At 46.6% G+C, this 27,125-nt stretch overlaps 2 protein-coding genes across 2 annotated transcripts; both read right to left on the bottom strand.

Moving 5' to 3' along the window:
• Window positions 1-6,334: 6,334 nt before the first annotated feature.
• LOC147979813 (uncharacterized) lies at window positions 6,335-11,512 on the bottom strand. The gene is made up of 3 exons (XM_087547186.1): window positions 7,420-11,512; window positions 7,146-7,343; window positions 6,335-7,076 (listed from the first exon to the last, which is right to left on the bottom strand). Exon 1 carries the CDS (start codon window positions 11,035-11,037, stop codon window positions 10,099-10,101), a length of 939 nt encoding a protein of 312 aa, XP_087403312.1. The 5' UTR covers window positions 11,038-11,512; the 3' UTR covers window positions 6,335-7,076; window positions 7,146-7,343; window positions 7,420-10,098.
• Window positions 11,513-11,664: 152 nt separating this feature from the next.
• On the bottom strand, window positions 11,665-17,680 carry LOC125544105 (putative receptor-like protein kinase At2g42960). Its single transcript, XM_048707670.2, has 10 exons — window positions 17,446-17,680; window positions 16,963-17,337; window positions 15,839-15,896; window positions 14,782-15,453; window positions 14,561-14,665; window positions 12,975-13,097; window positions 12,725-12,895; window positions 12,452-12,581; window positions 12,144-12,353; window positions 11,665-12,054 (listed from the first exon to the last, which is right to left on the bottom strand). The coding sequence occupies exons 4-10, from the start codon at window positions 15,441-15,443 to the stop codon at window positions 12,007-12,009; spliced, it is 1,449 nt and encodes a 482-aa protein (XP_048563627.1). The 5' UTR covers window positions 15,444-15,453; window positions 15,839-15,896; window positions 16,963-17,337; window positions 17,446-17,680; the 3' UTR covers window positions 11,665-12,006.
• Window positions 17,681-27,125: the final 9,445 nt, after the last annotated feature.

Genomic DNA, 27,125 nt, shown 5'->3' with positions numbered 1-27,125 from the left:
TGGGAGAGGTTGAAGGACTCGCCCTCATGTTGGGCCTTTAATGCCTCCAAAGCTTGGAATGCCTACAATGAATAGCACGCAAGCATATGGGCAAATGAACATGCAAGCATAACGGAAACGGATACGAAGAGGGGCGGATGTATACCATATCTTTCATGCCAATGCCGATCACGGGCGTGCCTTGATGGTCTCAAGGGTGGCACAAAACTTGTTGCACTCTTTCTGTATCACCCTCTGAGGGAGTCCTGGATTAGGGGGTCTCCAGACAGCCGGACTATATCCTTTGGCCGGACTGTTGGACTATGAAGATACAAGATTGAAGACTTCGTCTCGTGTCCGGATGGGACTCTACTTGGCGTGAAAGGCAAGCTAGACAATACGGATATGTATATCTCCTCCTTTGTAACCGACCTTGTGTAACCCTAGCCCCCTCCGGTGTCTATATAAACCGGAGGGTTTTAGTCCGTAGGACAACATACAATCATACCATGGGCTAGCTTCTAGGGTTTAGCCTCTCTGATCTCGTGGTAGATCTACTCTTGTACTACCCATATCATCAATATTAATCAAGCAGGAAGTAGGGTTTTACCTCCATCAAGAGGGCCCGAAACTGGGTAAAACATCGTGTCCCCTGCCTCCTGTTACCATCCGCCTTAGCGCACAGTTCGGGACCCCCTACTCGAGATCTGCTGGTTTTGACACCGACATTGGTGCTTTCATTGAGAGTTCCTCTGTGCCGTCGCCAGAAGGAAGGATGTCTCGTCTCGTCTTTAAAGACGGTACTACTGTTGGGGGAGCTTTGGCTGTCGGCCAAACTCTCCGGCTAGGCGGTTTCATCATGACTGCCTGTTCGGCCGCCGCGCCGATGATGACTTCTCGGGTCATCGAAAACAGCCTCCACGTCAAATCGGCACTCGCCGAACAGATGGATCCAATGGAGCTCGCCTCCTTAAACGAGCTCTTGGATCGCATTGCCTCCTTGGGAGTCGCTACGGACTATGATCGGATTGGTCTTAAACCCGATCAAAGGGAGATTAACTCTCTACCGGTCACCCATCATATTGCAGTGGTGGAGGAACAATGCGGCGACCTTTCCTCTATCTTGAGGACCAACTATGTCCGGATTCCCGAGCTCTCCGAGCCGGACGCCCGTTCGTGGGAGGACAACATCCAATCCCTGAACTTAGAGTCAAGCAGCGGGCCAGGATTGTCGGGTAACACCCCGGAACCGAAACTTCCAAAATTGGAAACTCATCGGCCCCTGGATCCCAGATCGGGTAAGGGTTCGGATTCAATTCCACCCACCCACCCAAACATAAGCGATCTTTCCCACATCAGGCAAGAGCCCCAGGAAACAGTACATCACTATTGGGCCAGATTCCTCCTTGCGATGAACAAGGTTAAGGACTGTCGTGAGGAAGACGCAATCCTATTTTTCTGCAATAATTGTACGGACAAGGGAATCCTTAACGCCATAAATCGCTATGAGATAACACGCTTCGCTGACTTGGCGTCCATAGTACGAAAGTACTGTGCGATGGAAAGTGCCTGGAAAACCGAAACAAATTTTTGGGATAATCCGGCCCCGAATACAAACCCAGTCCGAAATAGGTGCATTATCACAATACACCCGGGTCAACTACCAAAAAGCAAAAACCCTCTACAGGGCATGGAACCGTACTGGAGGGATGGCTCAACGGACCCAGCAAAATTCATAGTACAGTGGATACAACACCAACGCACAGCCTTAGAGCATGTTGGATACTCCAACAGGTGGCCAAAAGTGGTGAGGATCTTCTTCTCCCAAATACCACAGAGCACCATCCCGTGGATAACAATACGGTGTTAACAGTCTTTGAGACCTTCGCGTCAAATAATAGGCGCAAGCGAACACTCCGCAGCATGACCGAAATCTGCCACGTAGCAGCAATAAATCCATGGAGTGACACGACTATTACCTTCAATGCCAGTGATGAACCTAAATTACGAACAGCCCGAGCACCAGCCGCACTAGTCCTCAGTCCAATCGTGGACGGCTTTCGACTCACCAAAGTACTCATGGAGGGCGGCAGCGGATTAAACCTCATATATGAGGAAACTCTTCAAAAGATGGAAATAGACTAGAACCGCATTGAGCAAAGTAGCACAACCTTTAGAGGAATCATCCCCAGTCGGGAAGCATGCTGTGTGCTGGGAAAATCACACTAGATGTGGTATTCGGCACGCCGGATAATTACAGGTCGAAGAAATTACATTCCAAGTGGCCCCGTTCAGCAGTGGTTATCACGCTCTTTTAGGACGGGAGGCATTCACAATCTTCCAAGCCGTACCCCATTACGGGTACATGAAGCTCAAAATGCCCGGGCCCAACGGAATCATCACTCTCGCCACCGATCCGGACATAGCACTCCGCGCCGAAAACAAAACAGCTGCATTGGCCCTCAAAGCATTATCCGAAGCCCTCTTGGCCGAGGAATTAACCATGCTACGCTCCACAGTGGACAGGGACGACGTGATACTCGACAAGAGATCCAAGTCCACCTCTTTTAAACCAGCGGATGAAATAGTCGAATTCCAAGTCCACCCAACGGACCCTACAAAAACAGCCTCCATCGGGGCACAGTTAAACCCCGTTGTGGACACCGCACTACGAGAGTTCCTGCGTGTGAACTGGGACATATTCGCCTGGCATCCCTCAGACATGCCAGGAATCCCACGCAGGCTGGCCGAGCATAGCCTCAATATCCTAAGGGGATTCAAGCCGGTCAAGCAAGCTCTTCGGCGTTTCTCTGAACCTAAGAGACGGGCCATGGGAGAGGAACTAGCCAAGTTATTGGAGGCCGGATTCATCAAAGAAATAAAACACCCGGACTGGCTAGCAAACCTGGTGATGGTACCAAATAAGGACAAATCCTGGCACCTTTGTGTCGATTTCAAAGACCTCAATAAAGCTTGCCCAAAGGATCCCTTCCCCCTCCCACGCATCGATCAAATCATTGATGCTACCGCAGGACACGAGTCATTGTGTTTCCTCGACGCATACTCCGGTTACCACCAAATCAAGATGGCGGAATCCGACCAAGCCGCAACAGTATTCGTCACACCATACGGTCCCTTCTGTTTTAACACAATGCCTTCTGGCGCCGGCGCAACATATCAGCGTATGATTCAGACATGTCTGGAGAAACAAATCGGCAAAACAGTAGAGGCATACGTAGACGATGTGGTCGTCAAAACCAAACACGTCGACTCTTTGATAGAAGACTTGAGGCTCACATTCGACAACCTCCGAACATACGACATCAAGCTCAATCCGGAAAAATGCGTTTTCGGCGTACCAGCCGGAAAGCTCCTGGGTTTCATTGTCTCTAGTAGAGGTATTGAAGCTAATCCGGCCAAAATCTGAGCTTTGTCACAGTTGGCTACCCCAACAGACCTCAAACAAATCCAGAAGTTAACTGGATGCGTGGCGGCTCTAAGCCGCTTTATCTCCCTCTTAGGAGAAAAGGCTTTACCCCTTTATCGCCTCCTTTGGCGCACCGAACACTTCGAGTGGACGGACGCGGCCACAGCCGGATTGGAACAAATAAAGGCCATCTTGGCAACCAACCCAATCCTGGCCGCGCCAAACATCGGCGAACCAATGCTGTTGTACATTGCGACAACTCATCAAGTTGTAAGGGAGGTGCTTGTTGTCGAACGAGAAGCGGACGGACATAAATTCCCTCTTCAGAAGCCGGTATACTATGTATCCACTGTCCTCACTCCATGCAAATCACGGTACCCGCATTACCAAAAGATAGCATATGCGGTATTCATGGCATCGCGGAAGCTGCGACACTACTTTCAAGAGTGTTCGATTACAGTAGCCTCGGAAGTGCCACTTAATGATATTATAAACAACCGCGACGCTACGGGCCGGATTGCCAAATGGGCCATTGAGCTCCTCCCGTTCGACATAACATACAAACCTCGACGAGCCATTAAGTCGCAAGTATTGGCCGACTTCGTCGCCGAATGGGCGGAGGCCGAACTCCCTAAAGAGTACGGCGCATACTACAATTGGATCATGCACTTCGATGGTTCTAAAATGCTGGCTGGTCTAGGGGCTAGCGTCGTCCTGACGTCCCCAACCGGAGATACCATTCAGTACGTATTGCAAATATTGTATACAGACTCCAACAATGCAGCCGAATACGAAGCTCTGTTGCATGGTCTTCGGATGGCAGTCTCCATGGGCATTCAACGCCTGGAGGTGCGTGGGGATTCAAACCTCGCAATATCCCAAATAAATGGAGACTTTGACGCCAAGGATCCGAAAATGGCGGCCTATCGAAACGTCGTCCTAAAAATGTCAGCTCGGTTCGAGGGGCTCGAATTTCACCATGTGGCTCGGGAAATAATCAGGCGGCAGATATCCTCGCCCGCATCGGCGCAAAATGTGATGCGGTCCCCCCAACATATTTTTGGAAAGGCTGTTCAAGCCATCCGTAGTATGGGAAGGGGACACCGGTAACAACAGTCCGGACCCGGCCAAAATACCCGATACCGAACTCTCTGACACAATCGGAGGCTCCGCCACCGAAATAACACCTTCAGCCCATGAAATAATGGTCATTATTGCCCCATGGACAGAACCATTCCTGGCCTACCTAACTAGACAGGAACTTCCGGAGGACCAAAATGAGGCATGCTGCATAGTGCGGCGATCCAAGGCCTACAGGGTCCATGAGGGAGAATTGTACAAAAAAAGCACTACCGGAGTCCTTCAAAGGTGCATCGCTGAAGAGGAAGGGCGGAATCTTTTGGCACAAATTCACGCCGGACTCGGCGGTCATCACGCCGCAGCCCGGGCTCTTGTAAGCAAGGCCTTCCGTACAGGATTCTATTGGCCAACGGCCCGGGCAGATGCACAGGACTTGGTCCAACGCTGCGCCGGTTGCCAGCTCTTTGCAAATCAAAGCCACATGCCACCCACCACCCTCCGAAAAATTCCCATTACATGGCCCTTTGTGGTCTGGGGGCTTGACATGGTTGGACCCCTTAAAGGGGGAACCCACAAGAAAAAATACTTATTGGTCATGGTGGATAAATTCACCAAATGGATAGAGGCCAAACCTGTTAAAACAGCCGAATCCGGACTAGTGATAGACTTCATATCCGGGGTTGTACACCATTGTGGCGTCCCCCACAGCATCATCACTGATAATGGCACGAACTTCACGGCCGACGAGGTAAAACTCTGGTGCAGCAAAATGGGCATCAAGCTCGATTATGCCTCAGTCTATCACCCACAAACCAACGGTCAAGTCGAGCGAGCAAACGGTCTTATAATGAGGGGTATTAAACCCAGATTAGTGCGTTCCTTAACAGAGTCTAACATGCACTGGGTAGAGGAGCTCGACTCCGTACTCTGGGGGCTGCGGACCACGCCGAATCATAGTACCGGATATACACCCTTCTTTATGGTGTACGGCGCAGAGGCAGTCTTGCCCTGTGACATAATTCATGACTCACCTCGAGTGCGCATGTACGAAGAAAGAGAAGCCGAGCTCGATCGGCAGGACAGTCTGGACACCTTGGAGGAGGAGCGCGACGTAGCAAAGCCCGTTCCGCATTTTATCGGCAACAAGCTTGCAGATACCAAAGCAAAGAAGTACGGGCCAAAACTTATAACGTTGGCGAACTAGTTCTACGCCTGCCGGATAAGAAAAAGAACAAGCTCGAGCCCAAATGGGAAGGTCCCTTCATTATTGACCAAGTTCTGACCAGTGGAGCGTACCGACTGCGGGATGCATCGACTAGTCGACTCGAGCCGAACCCATGGAACGCGGCTAGGCTCCGAAGATTCTATGCCTAGCACCGGACTCGAAGTTAGTCCCCTTCCTTTGTCCATTTTTCGCATATGCATTATCTGTCTTGTTTTTCTTTCTTTCTTTTATTATTTCTCTAGGCCTTCAAGGGTCACCTTGTGCCTCGCCTGCACATTACAGATGCGCTAGCCGCACTCTTCATACCTGGGGGCTTCTTTCATAGAAGTTTAAATTATTTATCTGGGCCTCATGTCCCACACATGTGTTATACTTTCGCATGTACCTTTTTTCACCATTATATGCATCGATATGGCTTAAGTTTTGGCCAAGTTGGGTTGCCTGGCTCATGTATTTATGCCCTGCGTTCCCGTTAATTTGGCTAGGGCATAAGGGGAGCACCTCTGCGATTGTTACTGCCGGGTCAACCGGATGTGTACCTCAGACTGGGTGAAGCCGAAAGCTAGCGTTCTTAAGGGAATATTCGGTCGGTGAACAAAAGATGATTTTTATTTATTGTCCATATCTACCCCAGATGTTTTTCCTGCGTTTCCTACCCAGGGAAAGGAACCCTTAACGGAACCATTCTCCCTGGAAGATGTTTCTTACTACCCATGTAATATAACATAACTAGTTGGGCACTTGTCTGATAAAGCACTAATGACCCCTACGCCTGGTCTCCACGCATACCCCGGTTCTTATATAACTGAGCGGGTATTCGGATACACTCCGGACTATTGGGCCCGGAGGTTGAAGCGAAAAGGTCCGCGACGACAAATGATCTACAATCTGGCTAGAAGGCATTATACATGTCACTTTAATTACATAGTCATGTAGACTGACTAAATTCGTCTTCTATACCATCCAACAAGCGGTCTAGTTTACAATCCTGTTGAGAATACTTTGCGGCTAATTCTACCTGCCCATAAACTAAGCTAACGGGGATCTCTTTTCCGCCGGGCCCCATAGGTCCGACTTCGACCATGTGATTTGGGTCTGCCTTGGTATACCGCGTCTTCACCATGGCCCAGGCTTCTCTGGCACCCTATCGGCAGGCTGATATCTTCCATAATCGGAAGCGCCGCCGTGCTCCCTTGAGCTTCTCCGCAAGCTCGGCAGCGCCCTCTGGCAGGGAGACGGACGGCCACAAGGCCTGGGCAACACCCTGCATCACCTGCCGGACTTGTTCGTGCAGATGTGACAGCTCGGACAGAAGATCACCCGCAGACCTGGGCATTTCCTCCACGGGATGACCCGTCAACATACCTACAGACATAACGCTGTTAGTCGACTTCTTCGCCGAACTCCTTTAAAAGGATTCGTTCAAGCACTTACTGAAAATGCCGCGCCGAAGCCGCTTATTCTCCTTCTCGGAGTCTGCAAGCTGGCCACGAACGTCTTTTAGCTCCACGCTCAGCTTAATATTGGCATCTTGGAGATTGTTTTTCTCCCGCCTAACTTCAGTCAGCACGCGTTTGCCAGCCTCTAGTTGTCGCATAACATGCTGGACCTCCGGATTCTCTCCGGATTCATCTGCAACATCTGTTGTTAGATCTGCAGCCATGCCGCACACTATATGGTAACCATCATTCTTTAAAGTAAATGTTACCAGCGGGAGGCTTTTCTGTTCCTGCAATGCGGCAACAGCGGCCCGCAGTTGGGTCTTGCATTCCTCCAGCTCCTGGGACAACCTAGCATTCTTCTCTGTATGAACCTGCACAATAAAGATGATCCTTAAACCAGTTCTGCTAACTGTTTCAAGTCTCAGGGGCTACTGATACATATAAATCACCAGACTCACTCACCCGTACATCATTTACATACTGATCCGTGGCTCTGGCTAGACCATCTTGAGCGGCACAGAGGTGCGCCTCTCCAGAATTGAAGGCATCAAATGCCTCTGGTGAGAAACAAGCGTCACAGAGTACGGCCCGGCGGCACCTATGATTCATGGCGCTTTCCACTTCTGAGTTAGTAGCGGATAATCTATCCGCATCCTCTATAGGGGGATTATCCGACACCTGCCCCATATCGGCTTCCGCCTCTATGTCCGGTCCTGGCGCCTGACTGGTGGAGGCGTGATCGGCAACATCGCCGGACATATTCCGACGAGCGTTTTTTCTATTAAAGAAACATGGGTGTCATTACATTTTGAGAAAGACGACAACCAAGGAGCGGGCTTTTTATACCTTTGCGCCGGCGTCTCCGTCCTGACCGCCTTCCTTTTTGGCCTACCCGGCCTCGGCGCCTCTAGTTGGCGAGTTGCTGCGGGTTCGGCAGGGCGTCTCGAATGCCTTCCCCGTAAAAAATGACATGTGTATATGGTGGGTGAAGTGTTTAAAAGGGGATCCTAGTTTTTGGAGTTAGGATTTTTTTTGGTTTTTCTTACTTGCGATGCAGGGAGCAGTCCGGGATAGTCGGCCGTAATGGACACCATGGCATCGTTGCAGCTTAACTGATAGAACTGCCGGTCTATCAGCTCCACGGAGATAACCGAATCTTCTTCAAGTCCGGAGTCGAGGGCCCGGTCAGGGTCCTCTGGTTGTGGAGAAGGGCTGCTGACCTCCTTTATGGCTTTTCGCAGTTCCTGCCGCAAAGTGGCAAGGTGAATACTTACGACAAAGAATGCGGGAAAAATGGGAGCAAGGAAATATAACTTACCCAGCTTGGAGGATTGTACATGGAGAATCCATCCCGTGGCTTGATGCGGGTGAACTCCTCTTCCTCACCCTTGAACAGTTCAGACAGAATTTTGCTAGAGCGGCAGCATTGTCCGGACCCTTACACCCACAGCGGGTGGCGTCATCCGCCCCGTTATAACACCACAAGGGGTGCCCACGATATTGAAGTGGCTGCACTCCCCGCATTATGAAAATCGACATAACTTCGATTATTGTCAATCCTGATTGAGCCAGTGCTTTGATCCGGTTCATCAGATAGAGGACTTCCCCGTTGTCTTCCGCCTGGGGGCTCCGTGGGCGCCAACTTCGGCGCTTCTTCAGAGGAGCATTGTTGAACTCAGGAAGACCCCACCGAACAGGGTCCGGAAGGGGAATGTCCTCCATATAAAACCATTCTGAAGGCCAGTCTTCGGACGGCTTCTTCGGGGTACCAGATAGGTATCCGGTATCGGCGATGCGCCATATTTCGGCTCCGCCCACTTGATAAAGTGATTCCCTCTGTGTGCGAGGGACGAGGCAAAATAGTCTTTTCCACAGCTCGAAGTGAGCCTCGCAACCCAGGAACAACTCGCAGAGAGCAACATAGCCGGTGATATGTAGAATGGAGGCAGGGGTGAGATTGTGTAATTGGAGGACGTAGAACTCCAGGAGCCCGCAGAGAAACAGATGAATTGGAAATCCGAATCCCCTTAGTAAATAAGGAACAAGGCAAACCCGTTCCCCCATGGAGGGACAGGGAAAGCTCTCCGCTTGCTCCCCGCCATTGTAGGTGGCAAGCCCGGCTCGAACGGGCACCATATACGCCGGAGGGAGAAATCCCTTAGTCTACAGTTCGACTAATCGACTGTGCGGGACTGAACACCTCTCCCAATCACCGGGCTTAGGGCTACGGGGGCGGGAGGAGGAGCTGCGGAGGTCGGCCATGTTGGAATGGATTTTTCCGAAATGCGCTCTAATGGATTCTCGCTGGGGGAGGATGGTATGGATTGGATCTAAGAATCCACGTCCCTTTAATAGACAATTTATTTATCTGGCTAGGGGGCGAATGTAAAAACGCCCTGGCGCCTCGTATTCATTCGACGCGTGGGAGATAGCCCTTATTGGGCACAGAAGCCAAGAGGTCCGAATATTTATGGGACCGGACACTGCTTACAAACACTTGGAAATTGGAGAGGAACCCGCCTTGCAATGCCGAAGACAATACTGCGCACCGGACTCATCGTCATTGAAGCCTGGTTCGGGGGCTACTGAGGGAGTCCTGGATTAGGGGGTCTCCGGACAGCCGGACTATATCCTTTGGCCGGACTGTTGGACTATGAAGATACAAGATTGAAGACTTCGTCTTGTGTCCGGATGGGACTCTACTTGGCGTGGAAGGCAAGCTAGACAATACGGATATGTATATCTCCTCCTTTGTAACCGACCTTGTGTAACCCTAGCCCCCTCTGGTGTCTATATAAACCGGAGGGTTTTAGTCCGTAGGACAACATACAATCATACCATAGGCTAGCTTCTAGGGTTTAGCCTCTCTGATCTTGTGGTAGATCTACTCTTGTACTACCCATATCATCAATATTAATCAAGCAGGACGTAGGGTTTTACCTCCATCAAGAGGGCCCAAACCTGGGTAAAACATCGTGTCCCCTGCCTCCTGTTACCATCTGCCTTAGACGCACAGTTTGGGACCCCCTACTCGAGATCCGCCGGTTTTGACACCGACACCCTCCATCACTTCGAGAGGGACACCCACCCGCGCTTGCTCTCCATTTGGTACGGCGCAAACTTCTTGCGTTCATGGTACTCACGATGAACACAAAGCCAAAGGTTGATGCCTTTTGCTTGGCGCCGACCTTTGGGTCTTGCCCAATGTCCCTCAAATACTCACAAAGGAGTTTGTCCTCGGACGGCGTGTATGCCTTCGTCCTCTTGCTTTTGCGCTTCTTGTTTGCGTCGGCTTGGTTGGCGAGCTCATCCTCGAACAAAGGCTCCCTGTCGATGTCTACTTCATCCTCTTCCTCAAGGTCGTAGTCCTCTGTGAATTCGTGGTCGAGCGGGAAGGTGCTTCCCATGTTGACCTGATCTTGCATGAAGGTGTCGTCCATGCCAGCTCGATCATAGGTGGCGGGCATGAATGGCACTCGGTAGTCTTGGCTTTGGGTCTCCTCGGGATCGAAGGGAGCCACGCTGGCACCACCAGCGGAGGCAGCGGCCCCCGCACCGCCTTCGAATATGATGTTCTCAATGATGAAACAGTTGGTTGTTTCATCGTCACCGGCGGCCGGCATTCTGTCGAACAGGTTGCGGGCGCTGGGAAGCATGTGGGCTGGTATCTCCCATGGGTGTTTCCTCTCCCCTCCGGAGGATGATGCACCGGCCACTGTCGTGGCGTTGAGGTCGATGACCATGGGCGCGGCTGCGGGAGTGAACGGCGCCACCATGCTCACCTCCGGCGAGCATTCCCCGGAGAAGAGGAAGGCTTGCGGATAGACATGGAAGCCAGGAATCACCTGTGTGGCAGACGCGTGCGGCGACTCTAGCAGCACCATCCGAAGAAATGACGACGAGCCCGTGCTGGCCAAAGTTTAACCCTAGATAGAGCAGGGCCTCCCTCGTTGCTGCGGCGACTCGGGCATTGCTTTCCTCCTATTGTGCAGCGGCGTAGAGGGCGGGCGACGACCGCTGCTTCGAACTTTGTGTCCTGCGCGTGCTTCCGGCCCTTCCTCTTGGCCGACTGCACGACCCGCTCCTCGGGCGTCAGCTGCTTCTTCTTGGACGGTGCCGCAATCTTGCGGGGTGCACGGGGCCTGCCTTTGGTGGAGGCGACAGAAGTGAGGCCGGACAAGGCGAGGGACGCGAGGCCGACAGCGGCACCGAGGGTCGCCGCATCGTCCACGGCGAGCGGTCGGGAGCGCATGCGGGCGGTAGTGTTTTGAGAAAGTGGAGGGAAATGATGGTCATTGTGCCACCCATTGGCGGGCCAGGGGGAAGGAGTAGGCGCGCGTCCGCTTCGTGCCCACGCCGACGCAAATGAGGCCCAAATTTGGGGCAGGAATGGGTCGTCGGGCGAACGAAAAGCGAACGCTCGTCCGTTTAGGTTGGCGCGTTGGGCCGACTTTTGTGTCCGTTTTGATCAAAACGGACACATATGAAGAAAATGGGTCAACGCGTTGGAGTTGCTCTAAGTGACTTGGTCAACTAAAAAAATAGTAAATACAAATGTACTGGCAAATAAGTTCTCACTACCCAGTACTATCAGCCTACTTGCTGTACATTTCGAAAATTCATATGCTGTTTCAGCGACTTTTGGAAGTTCAGAGTCGCGATCAGGAATTACTCTTGTGGAATGTGGATTCCCGTCATAGTAATCTACCATCCAGTAAAATCATAAGCAGAAGGCTTATTTGATCTTCTCTTTTTGCCAGCGAAACCTTTATTTACATTTTACGTCGCAGATGATCTTTCTTACCGCAAGCGATTTCAACACACGCGACCTTGACTTGGACTGGTAACCCAGGTCAGGTGTCTCCACCATCGACATGCGCCAGCCGGCTCTTCCTCCGTTCCTTCAGTGACATCACAGACTTGAGAGTTCAGACTACTGCAATTTGACACAAATAGTAAGAAAGCAGAGACAGTACTACTCAGTACAAACCTCCCGTGATAGCACGTCCTCTGCTTCGAGCATACGAACGGCCTGACCCATAGTAGGCCTTCTGTCAGCAACAGGGTCTACACACTTGAGCGCGACTAGGAGAGCACGCTTGAGAGCCTGTTTAGTTGGTTTAGCGTCCATTTCAGGATCAACCACCTCCTCTGCTTTCCTGCTGCCAACCATCTGTTTAAGCCACTCCACCATATGCACCTGCAGGGTATCCATGTCAGCACATCTTTCCCCAATTAAAAACCACAAGATTTGGAAAGAGGCATGCATGGTCGCTACAGGGTTCTGTGCGTGCTCACCTCATTGGCAGGCCGGCTGTAGTTAACAGGATCCCTTCCAGTCACCGCTTCCAAGAGTAGTACCCCAAAACTGTACACGTCGCTCTTTTCATTTAGCAGTCCAGTATTTACGTATTCAGGGGCTACGTAGCTGAAAACAATGCAACCGAGTTAATAGATTGTTACCTTATCAATTCCTAATGGATAATTCAACTCGGGGAAATGGGTTCACTGGATATCAATGTTTCTGCAACTCAGTAGGGAAAAAATGACAGCATGACAATAAGAGCTTACCCAAAAGTCCCCATAACTCGAGTAGTTATATGGCTCTTCCCTTCACCCAAGAGCTTAGATAATCCAAAGTCAGAAAGTTTTCCATTGAATTCTTCGTCAACAAGGATATTACTTGATTTGATATCACGGTGAATAACTTTTGGCTCTATGCCTTCATGCAAATAAGCCAGTCTGCCAAGCAGAATGATTTGTTGAAAGAGGGCCCAATATAGAAGAAAGAAACCAAATTCAAGAATAGGACATCACTTACGCTTTAGCAATGCCAAGGGTAATTTTTATGCGGGCTTCCCAGGTAAGAACACCTTGTTGACGCATCGCACCATGCAACCACTGTTCTAAGTTGCCGTTGCTGATGTATTCGTAGACAAGCATCCTGCAAGAAGAGTTACTTAATTGTTGTAGTGGCTGCAAATAGTATTGTTACACAAAAGTACTACCTCTGTCCCATAATATAAGAACGTTTTTGACACTACACTAGTATACAAAACGCTCTTATATTTTGGGACGGAGGGAGTACTATATACACCAATCAAGCAAATAGACTTGCATGTGTTTATATGCATTTATATAAGCTTTAAAAGATTATACTTGTATTGGCTTAAGAAAACAGACTTAATACCTAAGGAGGAAAAAAATGGATCAACCAGTCACTCCGTGAAATAATTGCGCCTCACCTGAGTCGACCTCTGATGGGCGGGTTGGTGCTAGTGCACCAAGACAGTCTTTTCTTATTCATTCCACACCATCTAGATAAGTAAAAGAACATATTGTACAATGGATTATCTCTTAGTGTTGTCACTAGCAATGCTCCTCAGATTATTGGATGATTAAAATCAAATAAGGAAATGTGTGATCGAGACAAGACATCTCGTATAATGGTGACAAATGTCTTCTATTTCTTGCTAAGAGATCATCTCTTAGCTAATTTCTTAGCTAAGAGAAGGCAAACTCCTTTTTTCCTCGTTCATCATACAATCTACATGGTACTGCCAAGATAACACCATTGTAGATGCCCTAAGGAGATAGGAAGCTATCTACTGTACGATATACCAATACTCAATCCATAATAACATAAGGACATGACTGGCAGGCAACTGTTGTGAGCAAATATTGGTCATGTAAGATCAATTATGAACGAAGCAGTATCTTGTCACCTAGGCTCGACTTAATATTAGCAAGACATGATTCAGACTGCATAAATCAAGCATATACATAAACTTCAAATATATTTTTAGGCAAATGACAAACTAAAGATGATAATATTACACATGTTTCTTGAAACTGCATTGGTACCTGAACTGCATATAAAGTGGATGAATGCTTATCATAAACCTCTTGCTAGTTACTAATTCGTAAAATGATTCTAAATGATGCCTTGATACTCATATTCAACATTTAAGAACTGAACAACATAATAAGCAGCGAGCACACTAAGATAACAACTGAAAACTTTTGTTGATTTTGAGATAGACAACAATGTTACATATTCTATGTGGAGCTAGTGTCGGTATCCGATTATATGCAATTTTCCTCAGTAGATTTGAGATGACAAAGTCTGCTAGCTAAACTGTATCAAGATTTTGGTAATTAGTGCATTGTACATAAACATTGAAAGCATGCCTTGCAATCATACAAATTGCTATCTACAACTTTTAACTAAAGAACTTAAAAAATAAATTCAAGAGATGTGATGGGAATAAAAGAATAAACATGAAAATATATAGTAATGTAATGATCCGTGAAAGACAAATATATGGGACTACAGCTTGACGAATATTGGTGAATGGAAGAGAAAATAAAAAGTCTGGTTAACAGAGTGTGTAAACAAAGATTCACCTGTTGCTTCCCTCGACACAGTAACCCAGAAGTCGCACCAGATTCTTATGCCTAACATGACCAATGGCCTCAACTTCAACCCTGAACTCTTTCTCTGCCTGGCCCCTGGAAAACCATACGAAGATTTCAGAGAAGTCAATAATATATTACTCACGGCATGTAATTTTGTGGTCTATAAGAAGTCATTCTTTATGGTAAGAACCAACGTTAATGTCTCTTACAGGTTATTAAAAAGTTTTTTGATTGCAACATCAGTTCCATTTATAAGACGGCCATGATAAACAACCCCATATCCGCCCTCTCCAATGATATACTCATTAGAGAACCCATTTGTTGAATGCTCCAACTCTCTGAGAGTATACCAATGACCCAAACCCAGGTGAGAGAACTCTGGGAGACCAGCTCGAGGAGACATGGACATGGTGGCACACTGAGAGTACTCCCTCTTATCATATGCTGAACTGCCTTCATCACCAGAGTATAACTCCTGGGCCCTATCATATTGGTGCGAGCTGCACTCAATCAAATTATGATCATCACTTGATTTGCTCGTAATCAAGTGAGCGAACATTTTTCCCGATTCTTTCTCTGGATCTCTCTCCTTCACTGGAAAGATGTGACTTTCTGGGGCACTGATGTTCTCCACGAAAGCTCGGCTACCAACTTCATCTACTGCAATCTCTTTGGTTACATCTGGGATTTCAGGCTCAGCAATATCATGATGATTCCCTCGTCTCCTCCAGTATACCAACAGGAAGCATATGAGGCCTAGGACAAACAGAATTGCAGCCCAAATGCTTATGCCAAGCACAACCCATAGTCTCAAACCAAAAGGCGGGGTCCTGGACAATAACTCCACCCGTAAGTTTTCACTTGTTGACATTTTGATTTTCCTGCAACCAGGACATACTTCAGCATTAGGTCATCCTTGCTGCACATCTTCAGAAATAATAGGATTGCGGTTATATTTTTAGACAAAGTATAAACAAATAAAGAGATTGAATAACAAATTGGTAACAACACATAAAGCCATTACCAAGGTTACCAAAAAGAGAATTAAATGGCTAGTTACATAAAGGTTATTCAAGTAAATCACACAACAATGGCTTTACTAGAAACCAAGAAGTGCTGATGGCACTCCAGAAAAAAATTGAATACAGTACTAACATAATCTCTTCACTAAAATGTAACAAAATGGCACAAGATCATGCAGAGATCCCTGCCTTCAATGATTATAGCATTTTACGAGAATTAAACACCGAGTTACAGATTGTTTACCTGACCGACAACTGGACAGTCACTTGCAGCTCATAGACCAGACCAGCAACATAAAAACCTAATTCAACATTGATAAGAATGTTAAAAGAAGATTATCTACAGAATTCAGGAAGTTCAAACGATCAATTTATTCGTAAGGTATAAAACAAACAACCGTTAAAGCAATTGATTGGTCTCTGGGTGCAATTAACATCGCAAATACTAAAAATCTGATGTCGGATTTATAGATATGGCAAATCGAAGTTTTTCATGGCAATTTATATTGGCGCGAGGATGGCAAATTTAGTTTGCAAGCACGGCAATTTCCTGGGAAAAAATGAAGTGAGGCGGATTTGCCATGCTCGCCAACTAAACTTACCATCCTCTGCAAACATAACTTGCCATGGAAAACTTTCGATTTGCCATGCCTAAAAATCTGGCGTTCGCTGGATACTCGGGTCCATTAACATTAGTGTTGAGTATCGTGATTAGATTGGAAACATAGGATAGACTAGGAAGTATTCTGGCTTGTCTTGTACTCCAAGTAGATCATGTACTCCTATATATATGCCCACGAGGCTCAAGCAATAAACATCGATTCCACCATATCTCTCTATCCCTCTCTATCAATTAGCCCCAAAGCTCAAACATATCATACTCATTTTATGAAGCAACCTTGAGTACGTGATGTTTCCTAGAGTACTGACGATACATTGACAAATCAAAAGAATACACAAAAACTCTAGATATCATGATCAAGAAAGAAGAGGCGACCCAAATTTCATAGGAAACAGACTGGAAGCAGAGATGGGGAAGTCCAGTTTATAGATAGAGGATGATAAAGACTAGCAGTTTGGGTTCAATTATGAGCGACATTCATCCAAGAGAACCAAGAAACTATTAACTTGGTTAATCTACCTCGAACAAACACCCTGAACACATTAACACTGACTAAATCTGGGGCAAATAGCTCCGGTGTCTTCCATGGGAGCACCCTGTGAGTGACACAGGACGCATCCTATCGATGTGAGACTTGGTAGGCAAACACACAAGCAACTCGCCTGCACTCTCACGAACACCACCAGCACGCATATAGACCACACAGCCTCAAACTACAGACATGTTATCTTATCAACCATGCTCACCTGGGCATCATCAAGCGGGCCAAGAACGGGCAGAGGAGGCCGAACCCAGAGTCGGCAACCCGTCCGCCACCCCACCGCCCGCGCTCACGGAGACCACCATTCGGCCCCGCCACCACTGGTACTCCTACCCTACTCGAGAGGTGGAGAGATCGAAGTGGCCGAGGCCAGCCAACAACTCGAGTCTTGAGGCGAGGAGATTTCTCTTGGTTGGTGAAGTGCCTCTCTTCCTTCCTGGCCCGGCACACGCTTGTTGGTTTCTTTCGGCCGGGTGTCTGTGCCTGGAGTAGCACTGGAATTTAGTAGTACCACCAGACAGCTCGTTTTCTTTCCTTTTTCTTGGTTGGATTTTGGTGAGCTGTACCCGGATCAGCTTGTCTGCCGAATTAAAACGCCAAAATAGATGAAAATTTCTTCTGTGAATGGAAAAAACAAAGGCCAGATGCATGAAATGAGACTAGTCTACACTTGTGAAGTAAGGAGTACCATTATTTTCTGTGACCAAGTTGTTCGGTCAGGAATACCTTGCTAGGTTGGGCTCCCTTCCTTGGCTAGGCATTATCCTCTCCTCCTCCTCTGCTTTACAACTCCCACTGATTATAAGTGAAAGAAAAGCAGGGGCGCACTCGTGTAAAGATGGTAGCGGCTTTGGGGTTCATCGACCTGTGCTGTATTGCCCTTCTTTCCTTTCCTTTCCTTTCCTTGAGGTCGAAGAAATCAAAAGAAGATGGCGCATGTACGTACGTACTTACGTTCGCTCTGTGAAGGAACCAACCTACTCCGGCGTGTCATGTCACCTTGTGTTTCTCGCCAAAGAAGAAATATAACCATGGTGCGGGGAATTCTAACGAGTGCGAGACAAAAGCTGGTGAACGGTACGTACCAATGGGTAGATATCTGTAGCTTTCCCGTGACAAACCAAAGAGTGCCCGCTGCATTCTCATGTGACGAGATCTGGATGAGCGACCGTGTGTGCGTCAGACCCACCACGGGCCTCCGCCCGTGAACTCCCTTACCGAACTCTCACAGGAATCTCATGCTTCATGGAGTTGAAAACATTTTAGCAGCATGTTAAAAAATACTCCCTCCATCCTAAAATAACTATCTCAACTTTATACTAATTTTAATACAAAATTATACTAAGGTTAACACACTTATTCTGAGATGGAGGGAGTAATTGCTTGTTTCAAAAATAAAATAATATAAAAGATATTGCCACGCAAGTACCCCTCTCTTTCTTCACAGAGGAAGTACTGACCAGTAGTGTGGCGAATTTTCCTTCCGCCTGCTCTAGTCATCGAGGGCTTTCAAATTTAGTGCAAAACTTGGTTTTGTGCTTATGCTTGTCGATGTCAAAACCGGCCGATCTCGGGTAAGGGGTCCCGAACTGTGCGTCTGAGAATCGAAGGTAACAGGAGACAAAGGGGACACGATATTTACTCAGGTTCGGGCCCTCTTAATGGAGGTAAAACTCTACTTCCTGCTTGATTGACTTTGATGATTATAGGGGTTACAAGAGTTGAGGCGAGATCGTAATGGCTAAACCCTAGTTGTCTAGTCTATGTGAATTATGACTGCCTCTACGGACTAAACCCTCCGGTTTATATAGATACCGGAGGGGCCTAAGGTTGTACAAAGTTGGCTTACAGAGAAAGGAAACCGTACATCCGGACGCCAGACTTGCCATCCATGGAAAGGAGAGTCCCATCCGGAGACAGGGGAAGACTTTCGACTTTGTATCTTCACGGCCCATCAGTCTGGCCCACAACACACGGGCCGGACACCCGAGGACCCCTTAATCCAGGACTCCCTCAGTAGCCCTTGAACCAGTCTTCAATGACGATGTGTTCGGTACGTATATTGCCTTCGACATTGCAAGGTGGGTTCCTCCTCCGAATACTTCAAGGTAGTATTCTGAATAAGAGAACTGTATCCGGCTCTGTATAACAGCCACAACCCTCAACCACAAGGGCAAGATACTTAATCAAAGCATAGTCTGTCTACTGACAACTTTTTTGGCGAAACGTTACGTCTGGCCTCTTTATCATTTCGAACCGGTTTTTAGCCTCCCGCTTCGTGCTTCGAGGCGCAACCTCTATTGACACATCTTGTCAAAACAGAGATCGTGTCCCCTTATTGCGGGATTCTCATCAATACGGGTTTGGGTAATCCAACCGTGTCATTCGCACAACCCCTTGGGAACAGGCGAATTTTAAGGCTCGAGGGGGGCGGGGCATTTGATATTCACTGCCTATATAAGCGGATAAAGATCCGCTCCTTTTACCCCACGCCTTCTTCGTTCCTCTGCTTTCCCATCCTCGAGCTCCAGCGCCCAAGTTTTGATCTTTCCCACCGCCTCCAACCTCTCCAGCCATGTCCAGATCCGGCTCTCAGGGCAAGTGGATGACCTCCTCTATTATGGAGAAGGACGTCAAGGAGCTACGGGAAGCGGGGTACCTGGCTGCGGATGTTGCGCACAAGATCCCTGCCGAAAAGCAAGTCATCCCCACTCCGGAGCCAGGCGAGAGAGTGGTGTTTATCTCCCACTTCCTCCGCGGACTAGGGTTTCCTCTTCACCCTTTCGTTCGTGGCCTCATGTTCTATTACAAGCTAGATTTCCACGATCTAGCCCCAAACTCCTTCCTCCACATCTCGGTGTTTATCATCGTGTGCGAGGCGCTCCTCCGCATCCCCCCACTTCGGCCTATGGCTCAAGGTTTTCAACGTGAAGCCGAAGGTGGTTGACGGGCAACACGCGGACTGCGGAGGCACCATGGTGAGCAAGCTCCCCAACGTCACCTGGCCCAAAGGGGCCTTTGTGGAAACTGTCAAGATATGGCAGTAGGAGTGGTTTTACATCACCAAACCTCGCGGTGCCAACTGGGCAGCCACTCCTGAGTTTAGATCTGGACCCCCAATGCAGCTCGCGTCGTGGACCAACAAGGGTCTGGACTGGGGGACAACCAACGAAGTGCTGATGCTGCAAAAGGGCATCAAAAATATTATAGAGAAGGACACCAGTCTCACTAATGTGATTCAGGTGATGCTTTTCCGCCGATCCTCCCCTATCAGCGCCGGCCTCTCCATATGTGGGAGTTCAATCCGGAAGGGTCGCGAACCTTGCAGCGATTCTTCGGCACAACGCACGAAGAGATCTGGAAGCTGTTCTTCAAGGCCCAAAAGACGTGGCCGGAGACGACTGACGACATCGGCCTCGATAGCGCGCATCCGGCCACCCCGGTAAGTATTTAGTTTCCGAACATAACTTCAGTTCACAAATCGAAGGGTATGCTGAGCCTTCCATCCTTCAATATGGGTTGGACAAAGAAGGCGGAGCGGATCAAGTGCCCGGCTCCGCTACCCGAAGACCCAGCCATTCCTCTGCTAACAAGGATGCTGGTTCCGGCGCCGTATCAGGCGCCGGCGAAGAAGGCTAAGAAGAAGAGCAAGGAGGCCAAAGGTGGCCTCCGTCGTAAAGGTACTTCGGACGCTATGTCCGGAGAGACCGAAGCTTCCTCCTCCCACGAGGGAGATGAAGAAGAAGAGGAGGAGGCAGAAAGCGACTCTCCCCTTAAGGGGAGCAAGAAGAAAAGGGTGGCCTCCGTAGATTCGGAGGCAGAGGTGTCCAAGAGGGGGAAGATATCCCTCTCGGATGGCTCGGATTCGGATGCCGAAGCCATCCCCAAGCAGTGCCCTAGGGCGAAGCCCCTGGCCGCATCGTAAGTATCTAAGGATGCTTTACGTACATCCGGTCTTTTACGAGTTGTAGGATAACATATTATATTATGTGTTTCAGTCCGGCCCGTGACCTCCCTCAACTATCATCATCTTCGAGGAACTCTCTGGCGTCGGAGATGGTGGAGAGCGAGATGCCTCCATGAGCCTCCCCGCCACCTACCGCGGATGACACCGATGTGTTATCCCAAAGGGCCTCTCCGGGCCATGGAGAGGTGCGGGAAGCCGCCAAGACAGCGCCAGAGGGTAATTCCTCGGCTGCCAAGAACATGGGGGCGCAACCCCCATGGAGACTGACGACGGGGGCCCTGACCAGTCCGGCCCCTAGCCGAACACCACTCCGAGACCCAAGTGGCTCCGGAATCGAGTGAGTAACCCCCTTCAAAGGAGGAGCGAGCACAAACTCCGACGGCGACCTCCACAAATCGGAGGCGCCGAACACTTTGATGGAGGCACTGTGATACGTCCATTTTGCATCATGCTTTTATATCGATATTTATTGCATTATGGGCTGTTATTACACATTATGTCACAATACTTATGCCTATTCTCTCTTATTTTACAAGGTTTACATGAAGAGGGAGAATGCCGGCAGCTGGGATTCTAGGCTGGAAAATGAGCAAATATTAGAGACCTATTCTGCACAGCTCCAAAAGTCCTGAAACTTCACGGAAGCTATTTCCAGAATATATAAAAAATACTGAGCGCAAGAAGTTCCAGAGGGGGCCACACCCTGGCCACGAGGGTGGGGGGCGCGCCCTACCCCCCTAGGCGCGCCCCCTGCCTTGTGGGTCCCCTGGTGGCCCTCCGATGCCCATCTTCTGCTATATGGAGTCTTTCGTCGAGGAAAAAATCATAAACAAGCTTTCGGGACGAGACTCCACCGCCACAAGGTGGAACCTTGGCGGAACCAATCTAGGGCTCCGGCGTAGCTGTTCTGCCGGGGAAACTTCCCTCCGGGAGGGGGAAATCATCACCATCGTCATCACCAACGATCCTCTCATCGGGAGGGGGTCAATCTCCATCAACATCTTCACCAGCACCATCTCATCTCAAACCCTAGTTCATCTCTTGTATCCAATCTTTGTATCCAAACCTCAGATTGATACCTGTGGGTTGCTAGTAGTGTTGATTACTCCTTGTAGTTGATGCTAGTTGGTTTACTTGGTGGAAGATCATATGTTCAGATCCATTATGCATATTAATACCCCTTTGATTATGAACATGAATATGCTTTGTGAGTAGTTACATTTGTTCCCGAGGACATGGGAGAAGTCTTGCTATTAGTAGTCATGTGAATTTGGTATTCGTTCGATATTTTGATGAGATGTATGTTGTCATCCCTTTAGTGGTGTCATGTGAACGTCGACTACATGATACTTCACCATTGTTTGGGACTAGAGGGAGGCATTGGGAAGTAATAAGTATATGATGGGTTGCTAGAGTGACAGAAGCTTAAACCCTAGTTTATGCATTGCTTCGTAAGGGGCTGATTTGGATCCATATGTTTCATGCCATGGTTAGGTTTACCTTAATACTTCTGTTGTAGTTGTGGATGCTTGCAATAGGGGTTAATCATAAGTGGGATGCTTGTCCAAGTAAGGATAGTACCCAAGCACCGGTGCACCCGCATATCAGATTATCAAAGTACCGAACGCGAATCATATGATCGTGATGAAAACTAGCTTGACGATAATTCCCATGTGTCCTTAGGAGCACTTTCTTTCATATAAGAGTTTGTCCAGGCTTGTCCTTTGCTACAAAAAGGATTGGGCCATCTTGCTGCACCTTATTTACTTTTATTACTTGCTACTCGTTACCAATTACCTTATCACAAAATTATCTGTTATCGATAATTTCAGTGCTTGCAGAGAATACCTTGCTGAAAACCGCTTATCATTTCCTTCTGCTCCTCGTTGGGTTCGACACTCTTACTTATCGAAAGGACTCTGATAGATCCCGTATACTTGTGGGTCATCAAGACTCTTTTCTGGCACCGTTGCCGGGGAGTGAAGCGCCTTTGGTAGGTGGAATTTGATAAGAAAAAATTTATATAGTGTGCTGAAATTTACTGTCACTTGTTACTATGGAAAGTAATCCTTTGAGGGGCTTGTTAGAGGTATCTTCACCCCGACCAGTAGAGCAAATAGTTGCTCCTCAACCTACTGGACCTACTAAAAATGAAAATCTTTACTTCGAAATTCCTTCGGGTATGATAGAGAAACTGCTAGCTAATCCTTTTGCAGGAGATGGAACACTGCATCCCGACTTACACTTAATCTATGTGGATGAAGTTTGTGGATTATTTAAGCTTGCAGGTATGCCCGATGATGTTATCAAGAAGAAGGTCTTCCCTTTATCTTTGAAGGGAGATGCATTGACATGGTATAGGCTATGTGATGATATGGGATCCTGGGACTATAAGCGATTGAAATTGGAATTTCATCAGAAGTTTTATCCTATGCATCTTGTTCATCGTGATCGTAATTATATATATAATTTTTGGCCCCGCGAAGGAGAAAGCATCGCTCAAGCTTGGAGGAGGCTTAAGTCAATATTATATTTCTGCCCCAATCATGAGCTCTCAAGAGAAAAGATTATTCAAAATTTTTATGCTCAGCTTTCTGACAACAATCGCTCCATGCTCGATACTTCTTGTACTAGTTCCTTTATGATGAAGACTATTGAATACAAATGGAATTTATTGAAGAGAATTAAACACAACTCTGAAGATTGGGATCTCGACGAAGGTAAGGAGTCAGGTATAACATCTAAGTTTGATTGTGTCAAATCTTTTATGGATACCGATGTTTTCCATAAATTTAGCACTAAATATGGACTTGACTCTGAGATAGTAGATTCTTTCTGTGAATCCTTTGCTACTCATGTTGATCTCCCCAAGGAGAAGTGGTTTAAATATAATCCTCCCATTGAAACAAAAGTAGTTGCACCTATTAAAGTTGAAGAAAAGACTATCACTTATAATGATCCCATTGTTCCCACTGCTTATGTTGAGAAACCACCTTTCCCTGTTAGAATAAAGGATCATGCTAAAGTTTCAACTGTAGTCAACAAAAGTAATATTAGGACACACAAACCCCCTGAGCAAGTTAAAGTTGAACCTAATATTGCTATGGTTAAAGATCTCTTGACCGATAATATTGATGGGCATGTTATTTACTTCTGTGATGAGACTGCTAGAATTGCTAAACCTGGTGCTAAAGATAAACATAGACCTGTGGTAGGCATGCCTGTTATTTCTGTTAAAATAGGAGATCATTGTTATCATGGCTTGTGTGATATGGGTGCTAGTGCCAGTGCAATACCTATTTCCTTATACAAAGAAATTATGCATGATATTGCACCAGCTGAAATAGAAGGTATTGATGTTACCATTAAGCTTGCTAATAGAGATACTATTTCACCAATTGGGATTGTTAGATACGTTGAAGTCTTGTGTGGGAAGGCTAAATATCCTGCTGATTTTCTTGTTCTTGGTTCCCCTCAAGATAGCTTTTGTCCCATTATATTTGGTAGACCCTTCTTGAACACTGTTAATGCTAAGATAGATTGCAAGAAGGATGTTGTTACCATTGGTTTGGATGATATGTCTCATGAGTTTAATTTTTCTAAATTTCATAGACAACCCCATGATAAAGAATTGCCTAGTAAAGATGAAATTATTGGTCTTGCTTCTATTGCCGTGCCTCCTACTGATCCATTAGAACAATATTTGCTAGACCATGAAAATGATATGTTCATGAATGAAAGAAGGGAAATAGATGAAGTATTCTTTAAACAGTGACCTATTTTGAAACACAACTTGCCCGTTGAAATCCTAGGGGATCCTCCTCCACCCAAGGGTGATCCCGTGTTTGAGCTTAAACAATTACCTGATACTCTTAAATATGCTTATCTTGATGAAAAGAAAATATATCCTGTTATTATTAGTGCTAACCTTTCAGATAAGGAGGAAGAGAAATTATTGAAAACTCTGAAGAAGCACCATGCTGCTATTGGATATACTCTTGATGATCTTAAGGGCATTAGTCCCACTCTATGTCAACACAAAATAAATTTGGAGGAAGACGCCAAACCAGTTATTGATCATCAACGACGGCTGAATCCTAAGATGAAAGAAGTGGTAAGAAAAGAAATATTAAAGCTCCTTGAGGCAGGTATAATTTATCCCGTTGCTGATGGTCAGTGGGTAAGTCTTTCCATTGTGTCCCTAAGAAGGAAGGTATTACTGTTGTCCCTAATGATAAAGATGAATTGACCCCGCAAAGAATTATTACAGATTATAGGATGGTAATTGATTTCCACAAATTAAATAAGCTACTAAAAAAGATCATTACCCTTTGCCTTTTATTGATCAAATGCTAGAAAGATTATCCAAACGTACACATTTTTGCTTTCTAGATGGTTACTCTGGCTTCTCTCAAATACCTGTGTTAGCTGATGATCAATCAAAGACCACTTTTACTTGCCCTTTCGGTACTTTTGCTTATAGACGTATGCCTTTTGGTTTATGTAATGCACCTACTACCTTTCAAAGATGCATGATGGCTATATTCTCTAACTTTTGTGAAAAGATATGTGAGGTTTTCATGGACGATTTCTTCGTTTATGGATCCTCTTTTGATGATTGCTTAAGCAACCTTGATCAAGTTTTGCAGAGATGTGAAGAAACTAATCTTGTCTTGAATTGGGAGAAGTGCCACTTTATGGTTAATGAAGGTATTGTCTTGGGGCATAAAATTTCTGAAAGAGGTATTGAAGTTGACAAAGCTAAAGTTGATGCTATTGAAAAGATGATGTGTCCCAAGGACATCAAAGGTATAAGAAGTTTTTTGGGTCATGCCAGTTTTTATAGGAGGTTCATTAAGGTCTTCTCAAAAATTTCTCGGCCTCTGACTAATCTATTACAAAAAGATATTCCTTTTGTCTTTGATGATGATTGCGTAGAATCATTTGAAATACTTAAGAAAGCATTGATTTCTGCACCTATTGTTCAGCCACCTGATTGGAATTTACCCTTTGAAATTATGTGTGATGCTAGTGATTATGCTGTAGGTGCTGTTTTAGGGCAAAGAGTTGATAAGAAATTAAATGTTATTCAATATGCTAGTAAAACTCTAGACAATGCCCAGAGAAATTATGCTACTACTGAAAAGGAATTCTTAGTAGTTGTATTTGCTTGTGATAAGTTCAGACCTTATATTGTTGATTATAAAGTAACTATTCACACTGATCATGTTGCTATTAAATACCTTATGGAAAAGAAAGATGCTAAACCTAGACTTATTAGATGGGTTCTCTTGCTACAAGAATTTGATTTGCATATTATTGATAGGAAGGGCGCTGAGAACCCCGTTGCAGACAACTTGTCTAGGTTAGAAAATGTTCTTGATGACCCACTACCTATTGATGATAGCTTCCCAGATGAACAATTAAATGTCATAAATGCTTCTCGAACTGCTCCATGGTATGCTGATTATGCTAATTATATTGTTGCTAAATTTATACAACCTAGTTTCACATACCAGCAAAAGAAAAAGTTCTTCTATGAGTTGAGACATTACTTTTGGGATGACCCACATCTTTATAAAGAAGGAGTAGATGGTATTATTAGACGTTGTGTACCTGAGCATGAACAGGAACATATCCTACGCAACTGTCACTCCGAGGCTTATGGAGGACACCATGCTGGAGATAGAACTGCACATAAGGTATTACAATCCGGTTTTTATCGGCCTACTCTCTTCAAGGATGCCCGTAAGTTTGTCTTGTCTTGTGATGAATGTCAAAGAATTGGTAATATTAGTAGACGTCAAGAAATGCCTATGAATTATTCACTTGTTATTGAACCATTTGATGTTTGGGGCTTTGATTATATGGGACCATTTCCTTCCTCTAATGGGTATACACATATTTTAGTTGTTGTTGATTACGTTACTAAGTGGGTAGAAGCTATTCCAACTAGTAGTGCTGATCATAACACCTCTATTAAGATGCTTAAATAAGTTATTTTTCCGAGGTTTGGAGTCCCTAGATATTTAATGACTGATGGTGGTTCACATTTTATTCATGGTGCTTTTCGTAAAATGCTTGCTAAGTATGACGTTAACCATAGAATTGCATCTCCTTATCACCCACAGTCTAGTGGTCAAGTAGAATTGAGTAACAGAGAGCTCAAATTAATTTTGCAAAAGACTATTAATAGATCTAGAAAGAATTGGTCCAAGAAACTTGATGATGCATCATGGGCCTATAGAACTGCATATAAAAATCCTCTGGGTATGTCTCCGTATAAAATGGTTTATGGTAAAGCATGTCACTTACCTCTTGAACTAGAACATAAGGCATATTGGGCCATTAAAGAGCTCAATTATGATTTCGAACTTGCCGGTGAGAAGAGGTTATTTGAC

Source organism: Triticum urartu, chromosome 3A (genome assembly GCF_056163025.1).
Source record: "Triticum urartu cultivar PI428250 chromosome 3A, HENAU_Tu73, whole genome shotgun sequence".
Lineage (NCBI taxonomy): Eukaryota > Viridiplantae > Streptophyta > Magnoliopsida > Poales > Poaceae > Triticum > Triticum urartu.
This window is presented reverse-complemented; position numbering and strand designations above follow the sequence as displayed.

Coding starts and splice junctions, on each gene's coding strand:
- LOC125544105 (XM_048707670.2), bottom strand. CDS start 15,443: ATGTCAACAAGTGAAAACTTACGGGTGGAGTTATTGTCCAGGACCCCG. Junction 12,896..12,974: donor ACCCTTGGCATTGCTAAAGC/GTAAGTGATGTC, acceptor TCTGCTTGGCAG/ACTGGCTTATTTGCATGAAG. Junction 12,582..12,724: donor CGAGTTATGGGGACTTTTGG/GTAAGCTCTTAT, acceptor CATTGTTTTCAG/CTACGTAGCCCCTGAATACG.
- LOC147979813 (XM_087547186.1), bottom strand. CDS start 11,037: ATGGTGCTGCTAGAGTCGCCGCACGCGTCTGCCACACAGGTGATTCCT.